The sequence below is a fragment of the Nicotiana attenuata genome, chromosome 7, assembly GCF_001879085.1.
Source record: "Nicotiana attenuata strain UT chromosome 7, NIATTr2, whole genome shotgun sequence".
NCBI lineage: Eukaryota > Viridiplantae > Streptophyta > Magnoliopsida > Solanales > Solanaceae > Nicotiana > Nicotiana attenuata.
The window spans coordinates 3,461,703-3,473,542 of record NC_031995.1 but is presented as its reverse complement, the minus strand read 5'-3'; the positions used below and the strand labels follow the sequence as shown (position 1 = coordinate 3,473,542).

The 11,840-nt window shown below is 33.7% G+C and overlaps 1 protein-coding gene across 3 annotated transcripts in view; it reads right to left on the bottom strand.

Annotated features, from left to right (window-relative positions):
- The window catches only part of LOC109228536 (respiratory burst oxidase homolog protein E-like), a 13,695-nt gene extending 2,076 nt beyond the window's left edge, over positions 1 to 11,619 (bottom strand). For 2 of the 3 annotated variants that reach the window (XM_019393657.1, XM_019393659.1), the window contains exons 1-11: positions 5,490 to 6,430; positions 5,166 to 5,325; positions 4,047 to 4,095; positions 3,659 to 3,772; positions 2,294 to 2,719; positions 1,834 to 2,217; positions 1,662 to 1,757; positions 816 to 931; positions 570 to 740; positions 324 to 480; positions 44 to 232 (exon numbers count right to left, since the gene is read on the bottom strand). In XM_019393657.1, the coding sequence (XP_019249202.1) occupies positions 44 to 232; positions 324 to 480; positions 570 to 740; positions 816 to 931; positions 1,662 to 1,757; positions 1,834 to 2,217; positions 2,294 to 2,719; positions 3,659 to 3,772; positions 4,047 to 4,095; positions 5,166 to 5,325; positions 5,490 to 6,150 (2,523 nt within the window). In that variant the 5' untranslated portion in view covers positions 6,151 to 6,430. Of the gene's footprint in view, positions 1 to 43; positions 233 to 323; positions 481 to 569; positions 741 to 815; positions 932 to 1,661; positions 1,758 to 1,833; positions 2,218 to 2,293; positions 2,720 to 3,658; positions 3,773 to 4,046; positions 4,096 to 5,165; positions 5,326 to 5,489; positions 6,431 to 11,529 lie in introns of those variants that run through there. The other variant, XM_019393658.1, reaches the window with a different exon arrangement.

Genomic DNA, 11,840 nt, shown 5'->3' with positions numbered 1-11,840 from the left:
GGGGGGGGGGGGGAAGGGAATGTAACAAATCTGTGTACATTACTTTGTGATCCATTTCGGCCACTTCATTCATCACCCCTTTAAACCACTCAAAGGATCCAGGTTCTCTGGTAACCCAATAAAAATGTGCACTTTTCGTCCTTATTGATTTCTTTTTTCCACTTGATGCCGTACTTGAAGAGGCATAACTTGTCCAGCTGTCATCTGATGCGCTGGTCTCAGTATTCGAATCCTAAGGTAGCATCATGGACAGAGAGACTGTTAGTTGGAGCCTTAACATTCTACTTGGTTAGTTCTAAATTAACTTGAAGTAAAATTTGTACCAGTTGTTCTTCTGATCTTGAATTGTTCAATAGATCCTTTAGGATACTTATAAAAGGGGTAGCTCCAATACCAAGTCCCACAAGGAGCAAGACATCATAATTTTGATAGTCCTGTGCTGCGGCACCATATGGTCCATCAACAAGCAATCGAGGTAAACTGCGTCATTACAAGCCCTTTAGACTTCTTAATAAGGAAATCTCGATTATAAGGTTTGACTGGTCAAAAATCAAATAGAGGAGTTTTACCCTCTTTGATCAACATTCCCACGTTCTTTAAACTTAGCCCGCCCGATTTCACATGCTGAGCTATCATCCTCTGTGAAAACCCGCTTAAGTTCGTTCGTCCAATCTCCTACAATGCGGATGTGAACACTGAGGTCTTCATCTCCTGGTGCTGATGTTATAGAAAATGGATGCCTGGAGAAACATCATTATGTTAAATGCCTGTTGGTGGAGGCATGATTAACTTAAATGCAGAAACACCACACTTACCATTCAAATGAGGAGATTGTTGGGCACTGCAGGAATATGTATTGCCCACTCTTGTATTTGAAACCATTTGGCTTTGACAGGGTAAGGCTAAAGACATCTCCTGGAAGTACAGAAACCTGTAAAGACCAAAAGAAAAACCATCTTCATTGCTTACTCAAAAAAAAAAAAAAAAAAAGAAAGAAAAAGAAAACCATCTTCATTGATCTCCTGTTTACCACGTCGTTTTATCTCAGTCGTTTTTTTTCTTTACTACTGTCTTGGGGAGTGGATGTCATTAGGAACCAGATGCTTGTCTTATCTCTAGGAATACAGGAGTGCAAATTAAATAGAAAAAAGCCTACCATAACTCAATGATTTTATATATGTTGAGTATCTCTTGACTTTGAGTTTGCTTAATTGTAAATTTACTCAGTGATCTTAGTTCCTCAATAGACGATTGTGAAAAATGTTGTGGTGCTGGTGGTTGGAATGTGCGAGTTTTTGATTGATTTCTGATGGTGCTTGATGGTCATGTTTATGATGTACACACTGGACAGTTTGGCATGGGATAAGAGAAACTCTGTTGCTTTATGAAGTAGCTGATTGAGTATATGGTTTTGCTGTGGTATTTGGATTGTTTCGTCTGCCCTATATTGTGAACCTCAGTGCATGTTTCCTTTTTATTTTTTTAATTTCTTATAAAGGGGTATTAAGCTGTGTTGACACCATTGGAGAAAGCTGAATTGGAGGGGTTGTAGACGGGGAGGCGAGTAGCAGGTTTTAGTTGCAGCTTATTTGTATGCAGAAAGGATTCTTCTTGTGTAATTTCTGTATAGATGGAAAAACTACATTGATAAAGCCAGTCACCTTCAAAATCTTTGCTGTGTAGTGTTCTGATCGACATGTTCTCAAACTCCTCTCGGCTACATAGAGGAGCAACGGCATGGAGATGTACATCCATGTCTGCAAAATGGGAAACATATTGTCAGTTTATCAATCTGTAGATCCTATAAAGCAACTTGGTGTTCTATGTCCTTACTGTTTTCTGCCACCATTGGTGGACCAAGAACAGGAACGTTCCGTGTACTATTAGGAGTACATAGACCACTGCTAGAAGGTGATGAGAATACCAAAATGCATTGAAGCCTGTTAATCGATTGAAAGGAGGTGGCAGCTTCAATACATTTCTCCTGAAGCCTCGTGTTGCTAGTGTGAAGACAATTGCCATCAAAATAACCATAGCAATGCCAGTAACACCTTCAATGCCGGTCAAGAGGCTTTTGAAAGTGGGCTTCACGTTGTCAAAATCAGAAGCTATTAGTGCAAATTTCTCAGGAGATGAGTTAATCAGACGAGGAAAATCACATGCTAAATGGTTTCCCGCATGAAGCAAGATTCCAACTGCAATGGCATACGCAATAATCTGCCAATTCAAACAACATTGTTAAGATCGAGAAATTCTGAGGTGCACGGTATGTTCTCTTCTTGTTGTAGTTTACCTTGTGGAAATTGATATTATCATCAAAAGGAACTAGGAGCTTGGCCCTAGTAGACCGTAGCCATGTTAAAATGTTTCGACAAACTGGTAGAAGGACAAGTGCCATATTGAGTTTGAGAGTCTCTGCAGCTCCTTTAGCAGTTGCCAAGCAGTAACCCATAACTTGAAATGCAGCTCTTCGCCTATACTGCAAGAATTTCCAGGTGAAAAGTCCAGCCATAATCATCACCCATAGCAACAGAATCCAGCCCCTTTGCCAGTTATCTAATACAAGACATTTTAGTCCATAACTTGCTCTCTTTACTAGGTTCCTGGTCTTGCTACGAGTTCCTAAATTCTGACTCCATCCGACGCTTGTTGTGCTCAACGGTCTGCTGTAGTTCATGTAATTGTCTCTTTGCAGAAGAAGTGTTTCCAACTGCCATAACTGAAAGGAAAGGGAACATGAGGTCGTTTTGCCAAACCATTTGGCTAAGCATTGAAAAGTCCTCGCTTTGTTTCATTTATATGATAGTGTTTGATTGGATAAAGATTTTAAACATGTCATGATATCTCAACGCCTATAAAAATGTCGGTAACGACACAATGAGAGGTCTAAGGTTAAAAGTTTCTAAACATAATTTTTTCCCCCAAAAACACATTCAAAGGGAAGAATGTCATATAGAATTGAATGGAAGAAGCATTTTAGTCACTGCTTTTTGATTTTGACCTTATGATGTTTTTTTTTCAGTCTATCAAGAATCATATGATTATGTAATTCATATTCCTAGTATAACATTGTAGTCAGATAATCTTTTAAGCTTATCCAGAACTGAACTAGTGGAAACCAGCTGCACTAATTTTCAATGATTGTTAAGCATTGTATAGAGAAGAAACGAGGAGAGTTCTGATTCCTTTCCCTTATTTCCTTTGGATAGAAAGTTAGAAACCAGAATTCCTAAATCCAATCTTTTCTTAAAAAAGTTCTAGTGGTCCCCAAAGTCCAAATACAGTGCAAGGATTCCGTATGTTTTGACTTCGACTTGGTCGTCCAAAAGAAGTTCGTGCCAAGTACTTACCCAAAAAAATATGATCGTGGGTCCAAATATGTACAAGTCATTGTTTGGACAAGACAGCTACTACAAATGTAGATTAGATAAAATACTTTTTTAATAATATAGGGTCCGAAATTCATTTACTCCACTAATTTTGATATCAAGTTTGAACCGTTTAAAGGAAATTTTTCCATTCCCAAAGCTCATATTTAAAAACTCTGATTAAAATGGAAGGATCTCATCCATTCCACCATATCCCTGGCCCGTCAATTATCCATCAAATGTTCGGTTGGTGTTGTTTGTTAATAATCTGAGGAACAAGATATTATTACCTCAATGTAACCAAGATCATCAGGGTCCAATTCCTCCATAATTAGAGAAGCATACTCGGCTGCACGTTCCTTCAATTTCGACAACTTATTTGCGGAAGCACTCAGCATGATTAGCTGTTGGAAGAACAAAATATAAAATACGATAAGAAATCCTTGTAGGAAACAGTATTATTAACATTAAATATTCCTTCTCCATAAACATATCTTATTCTGTTTCACTATACTATAAAGTGGTATTATTATTTACGTACTAACACTAAAGTAATGCTTTTCCGAATTATTGAAGATGCCCCTTATCTCCGATGGATGTTGGACAAATAAAATATTGTTTGACCTAAATTTAAACCTTTTTAAATTTGATTAAGTAGTTAACCCATGATAATCTTACCTCTTGGACTTCATCTCTCGTGATTTTTCCATCTCCATTTCTATCCGCCCTACAATAATTACACGTAAATTCCGTCAAGTAAATGTTAAAAAGAGTAAAATGAAATAACAGACGATAGTTAGTTACTTAATTTTAGTTTTTACTTTTCTTCCATAAGTGCTGAGGGTTGTTTTTTCACATTATTTTTGTTGTTCGTTTCTTTTTTGTTTTCCAACATTCAATCTTCATAGAATGCATATATAGGATAATATGTTTTAGCATAGATATTTGTGTTGGTTTTTTCTTTGTCTTTTTTTGTCTTTAATGATGTGGGTTAACAACAAGCCCAGTAAAATCCCACAGGCGGGGCCTGGGGAAGGTAAAGTGTATGCAGACTTACCCCTACCTAATGAAGGTAGAGAGGCTTTTTCCGAAAGACCCCCGGCTCAAAGAAAATAAAAATGTAGCAATAAACAAACAGTAGCAACAACCAGGTAATTAGACATGGACGCAAATGGAGATTGAATTATAAATAGAGTTATGTTATATACACCGCCAATATAAATAATATTTTGTATCATTGGGTCACTTTTACATGTTGTAAACATATCTTATTTTCAAGATTACAAATCCCATATTTAAAGGAGACTTACATGTAAATATTTTTTGAGTGGACTGATAATATAAAAAAATTATTTATACTAACGATATATATAACTTAAACTCACTGTGAATATAATATGGTTAGCAGGAGTAGGTAGAGCATTCGCTAGAAGAGTACTTAGTTGGATGAAAACATGCAGTTAAATTATATAAGGTGCAAATGCTACTCCTAAACTGTAAATTATATTGCAATCTCTTTTTTGTTATAATCACTAATTAGGCTATCAACTTAATTATTGGATGCACGGTCACATATTATACCACAGATAAAATTTATTTTACGTAAGAAGCGAAGTGGACCAATCATAACCAATAAGTATCTTATACTTTAAATTATTATTTCAAATACAGGGAAAAAAGGTTTATTTTTTCTTGTTGAGAAAATAATGCATGTTTTGGAACAAATTAAAGTGGATAGAAACAAAACCCAAAGAAAAAGTGGAAATTAAAGGCAAGAGAAAAGTAAAGAGAACCCACATGTCAAAGAAAATCTGAAGACGAGCGTCAAAACTTTGGTCAGAAATCTGCAACCAAAATTCATGAAGCTCAGCTTTCGTTATCTTCGCCGTCTTTTGACGCCGCCGCCGTACCAGTGCATCAAAAACTCCCACTGCGAACTCCTTCGAATCCGTCATTCCTACACATACACCGCCACACCATTATTCATTATACTAACACTTATATATACACAAAAAGTTAGTATTTCATTTCAGTAAAATTAATCTCATGCACAAAATTTTAGTTAAAAAAAAAAAGATAGCATTTCATATGATTTACATGAATTGAGAACTTTGAATGTACCAATGCAATCACCAAAATCTTCTCTAGCAAGCAAACCGTCTTTTGCCAAAGCATCAAACCGCGCCTCCACTTTTTTCCATTGCATATTCGTATCAGGTTCACCTGTTGTTTTACTTATGAATCTTAATCCTCCAAGCGCGCGCTGAGCCGTTGATTTACTCCTTACAAGCTTCAAGTTCGACTTCATCTCTTCTCGTGCAGATAAGGTGTTTGTTGTATTGTTATGATTATGAAACTGAAAATGATCATCTTCTGATGGCGCCGCCGACGTCCGTGACCTCATGGACGGCGATCGGATCCACGAGAATTTCCGGCGAAGTTTCGACGCCGCCGACGCACTACGTGCTAAAAACCCGTTAGGAGCTTCTTCTTCACATCCATTACCTTCTGCATTGTGTGACGGTGTTGGTGCAACGCTACACAAAACAATTGAATTATCATCCAATTCTAGCGTAACTTCCACTAAATCCTGTAGGTCGCTGTTTTGCCGCAAATCGTTGAGGAAAATCGGTAACATTGCTCCTCCGACATACTCCGGCCCGGTTTCGAAAATCTCCGTCGCCGGCGTATCTTCCGGTAAGTCAAAGTTCCTACTGTAAGTTGATCGCTTTGAGCTGCAGCTCCCAAATGATGATGATCTTAACAATTGTTTGAGCTGCATTTTTTTTTCTGAATACAATAGTAAAACCAAAATAAATTATCAGCTCATAATAGAGCTTGAATTTTTTACTAAATAGACAAAAAAGACTGAGATCACACGCTTCGTTCCGAAATGTTCTTAAAACAAACACCTCTCAACTGATCTCTGAACACGAATTCAACGCTTTTTTGGTTATGCATTGCCAGTCTCTCTCTTTCAATTTCACATTGGTGCCATGTCGAAAGCGAGATAGAGAGAGAGAAAGAGGAAAAAAGTAGTTGGGGTTTGTTCAAGAAAACTCTATAAAGAATAACCTACGATTAATAATATATTATCACATAACTACATTGTACTATTCTCTATTACTATAAGGGGTCGTTTGGTATGGTGTATAAGAATAGTGCCTGGATAAAGTGTATTAATAATGCATGGGTTAGTAATGTAAGCATTAGTTATGTAGAAATTATTTCTTATCCACTGTTTGTGTGTTGTGTTGAAAATTAAAATGCATCGCTTAATTTTTAAGAAAATTAGTTGTTTACAAAAATGCCTTCCATGTTCTTTAGCTTTAAGGGGCTTTAAGGATGGCTTTGTCTTTAACCATGCTAATTAATGCATGTATTAATAGAATTGGTATTGCTAATACCATAGTTTACTATGTTTTAGATATACATAGGATAATGCCAAATAGGTTTTATAACTAATACTTGCATTAGTAATGCATAGGTTGAAAAAGTATACCAAACAAGGGATTAGTAATATCGAAAGCTAATGCATGCATTATTTTCTCTAATGCATCCTACTAAACAACCCAAGGTTTGTTTGGTAAGGAAATAAGTTATTCCGGCATTATAATAATGGGATTATAACATGGAGATTAAATAATGACAGAATTATTTAATAAATATATTTTTATTGAAAGATGTTTGGTTTATTAAATTAAAAATGAGATATACGGGATATAATATAAACATGTATTTGGTGTATACTAAATAGTTGGGGATAAACTTTTATTTTTTATTTTAATTTTGAGTTGTTTTAAAGACTTTGGGGGAAGAACTAGGAGAAGGGCATTTTTGTCATTTTAATATTTATTCTGGGATTAATTAATCTTGAAATTATTATCTCACCCTTAATATGGGATAAAATAATATATAATTATGAGATTAATTAATCTTGGGATTGCTAATTCCGAATTCAAAAATTCAACCAAATGCGATCCCGCATCTAATTCCAGATTATTATCCTCTTATCCTAGGTACCAAACGACCCCTACGAATATTGTTTATATGAGAAGTTACCGGTAAACTATCGTTGTACATTCCTAACATAATACCCACTACGTATCTACCATTTTCCTTTTCTTGAATTTTACTAACTCGTCAAACTTGGTTAATTGATTTCTAAGGATTTTACTAATTAACGATATCGCTATATTAAGAGGGTACACAAGATGAAATGCAAATTACGTGGAAGACTCCTTAATGTAATAGAGTAAGAGAATCAGTATCAGTATCATGTCACTTAAAATATAATTATATGTAATATAGTAAGTAGTATTAATAACCTAAAAAATTATGTAGGTAATCGATCTGCTAGAAAAGATTATACTATTAGTATAATTTAACATGCGATATTAGGTTTGTTACCAATTTTATCGGAATACCCATCACCGTTAGTACACATGAAGTAAACTCTAAGCTAAATCTATTATGTTATTGTGGATGATACCATGGGCAGCATGGTGCACAAAATATTTCGTGTTTATGCAGGATTCGGGAAAGGGCCGCACAAAGTGTCCCATTTACACATCCCGTATAATGTTGACAGCTCACGTAAACACGAAATACTTTGTGCAATGGACTGCTTGTGATGTTGTTCACGATAACAGAATAGTGACAACATCACGACATAATAAAAGAATAGGAAAAAGAGAACTCAAGAGGCCCATAATAAGTATCAAAATAGAGATAAAGATGAATGCGCAAACTTAATATTTTAGTATTATTGCCACAAAGAAGAACTTACGAATTCTCCAGAAAAGATGGAATCAGTACTTCCTAAATTCAAAACTTGGTGAAGCCTAAGGATAATTTGATGAAACCTTCAACTAAAACTACGGCATCTGCTGCGCCACATGGGGTTGGGGGGATTGGAGGAACTTAATTTCTATGTTATAATCAAGTTTATTTAGCTGATAATTGAGCTGGATTAAGGAACTCTAATTATTATAAGTTAATGAGAGTACTTAAGAGAGGGTCTTCTATCTATTAAATATTGTTGGGAACAATAATATTAACTGAATAGTATTTGACATTTTAAAAATATAACATTTTGGTATCTGGTATCAATTGGTCCGACGACTCCAAATTCAAGTCATAAAAGCAGGCAAAGCAATGACTGCGAGAATAGTAATATAAGAATTACTTTAGGGCTAAAAGCAGCAATAGTTAATTCTCTTAACTAGTGTTACAATCCACGCGTCGCGCAGATAATTTGACGGAATATTAATCTTATAAAATTATGATTTAATATATCATAATATTTTAATAAATATTAGTTACTCCCTCCGGTTCTCAATAAGTGTCCAATTTGCTTTTTCATTTTGGTTCAAAATAAGTGTCCAGTTATGTAATCAAGAAAGAATTCAATTTGTTTTTACAAAATAACCCCTATGTACATATCCCAAAAAAGTTTTCTTACTCCTCACATTAAATGTTTAATTAGGGGTAGTTTAGTCATAGTAGGTATTTTTGTATAGAATTTAGTATTTTCTTAATGGGCGTGCTAAAAGCAAATTGGACACTCATTGTGAACCGGAGGGAATACTATTTTATTATTTAATGTAGTGTACATAAATATAATAAAATCTATACAAAGTCAAAGGATACAAAACATTATAGTAATCAAATAAATTTTTTATTCCTTGTTTATTCTTTATTAAATTAGCAAGTACTTAGTACTACATATTTACTAATTTGTCAATTGGCTTAATATTTTGATACTACTTGATCTCTTCTAGTAGAACATACGTATATATTTTCTTATTCTAGAAATATATATATATTTGTACTTATGTTATAATGTCTAAATTCTTCAATTGTCTAAATTTATCAATAATTTTTTTGAGTGTTATTTATTTATATTTTGTTTATTAATTAATTTAAAATATAAATATTATAAAAATTATCTTTATCCACCTCTTTTCGTACATTCTTTCTACTATAATATTTGATTAGTTTTCTCATTTTATATTTTACCAAAATTTAAATAATATAATTTTTTTACATAATTTTGAATTCATCAAAAGTATAAAGAGATAAACCTTTTATTATTTTTATAAAAAAATATACTAATATTTTTAATAATTAATAAAATATGTTTTATATATAATATATTATTTTATGTATAATATCCTAATAGTTTCTTTATATTTTTGTATTTTCATTATGATTTATGAGTTCTATTTATTAACTAAATTTTCCTACATGAGAAATTTAATTAGTATATGTATCTTTACGATATCATTTGATTTATTTATTTTTTTAGTTTACAATGCCACTTGGCTTTCTATGGTTAAGACACTTGTCTTACTGTAGTGCTTTTGCTTCTCATATTCTATATAGATAGATAATATTGAGGCAATTAAGATGCATATGTAACCGTAAATAACTCATAACTTTTGCGTTCTTTCAATTAACAACCACAAGTTTGACTATTTACGATTAACTTCTCCAACATTATATTCTATACAATTTTCCTAACCACGTTTTCCTTATAGAGTAAAACGAACTCCTACCCTACACCAACTCGATAGATTAACCAAATAGTTATTACACATAAAAAAAGGGAGAACGTATCTAGATTTTTGTTTATTTATCAAATTAAGGAATGTATTTAGATTTTTGTTATTGGATAGTTGCTAAAAATATGATATCAATTTAACGATCAATGTGTCTATTACATTTAAAAGAAATGAAGGAACAATGTATCATATGTGGAACCATTTTAATTTTCAAATTAAATATTTCTGTGTGGGCAGTTGAGGTGATTATTGTTATAATTTGATATATACTAGCAACGTTTTTTGAAATAATTATGTTGAAATTAAACTTTCTTATTACGAAAGACATGACAAATTTAAACAGAAGTTGGCGTTGACAGGATCAAGAATTAGTTAAATTAAACAACTAACTACTACGAAACTCCTTTTGAAAACTATAGCTACCGAACTATAAAGTTTTTTAGTATGCTCCGATTATGATAAACTTTTAAGTAATTTTTTATACTAATATCATAGTCATAGCCAATCATATATTTATATTTAGACTAAAGACTGATAATTAAATAATTAGTCCTCCAGCTTTAATATCCGTGTCTTTCACTCTGACCTTCCCAAGTTAATGCTACCCAATCCTCCTTCTAGACGCTGGTTGGTAGCTTACCATACTCATGCTTATATTTCATATTGTTTGGACCATTTACTGGGTTCTGTCGAACTCGTACACAAAGGAATCGGGATTTCAAGCTTATGAGTTCGGGATCCTAATCCTTTTAAGTTATTGGGTTCTAAATTAATAATTTGTATATATTTAAAGAAAATTTTAAGACAAATACATGATTTGAATAAATTGCTACTGGGTTCGGCCGAATCTGTAACCGACACTGTGACTCCGCCATCCGCCGGAACGTAGAACAATAGTTCCGCCCCTGATGCCAGAATACCATTGCTTGTGAGGGACAAGGGCGTACGCAGAAATTTTTGTATGCGGTGTCGAAATTTTACAAAAAAACAGGAATAACAACTTAAATTATCATACTTTTGGACAAGATATATTCTTGATCTATTGGTTTTGTAGGTTGAACCTTTGACCTCCTAGAGCAAAATCAAAACACATAATACACACCAAGAGACAATTTATATCAAGTGGTATCATTTTTGACTACTTATCCGTTTTCTCACAGTATTAATACATATATTTAGTAAAATTTTCCGACGAAGCGGTGTCGCGTGCCACCGCTTCATCAAAGAAGCATCCGCCCCGGTGAGGAATCATGATTTTTTCAAGATTCCTTGGGGCGAGGGGGGGGGGGGGGGGAGGGGTGTACTCATCCCTCATTTAAAATGATGATTTATTATTGGGATTGTTACATAAATAATCTGTCAGATTTAATATTTATTTTTCTAATCGGTATACATAGATTATACATTGATTACTTTTTGCTATGTTATCGGAAAAAACTAAACCAAAACAATAAAAACAAAAACATATAGCACAAGGAAACGTCAACGCATACGAAATTCAGTAAATTGAATAAACATATAATGGATAGTAATTAGTACTACTAACTTTTACAAATCATTACACATATAGTAATTATTCAGGGCTAGCTTATTACCTGGTTATTGTCAGCATATACCCTTTAATTTGATAACATGCCTTTAATTTGACTTGAAGGGTAACAAGGAAAACCAATGAACTAAATAGCTGTAAAGAAATGGCTAGCAAAGTTACGACTAAGAAATAGACAAAGGTCGTGTTGTACTTTCCTTCTAGAAATCCTACCAACATTATATGTTTTGTAGTACTACATTTCTAATTATTCTAGCTGGCCTGGTACTCAGCACCAATTAAGGACTAAGTAATATCTTCTTTTTTAATTTTTTTTATTCTTTCTTATTACTCCCTCCGGCCTGGTACTCAGCACCA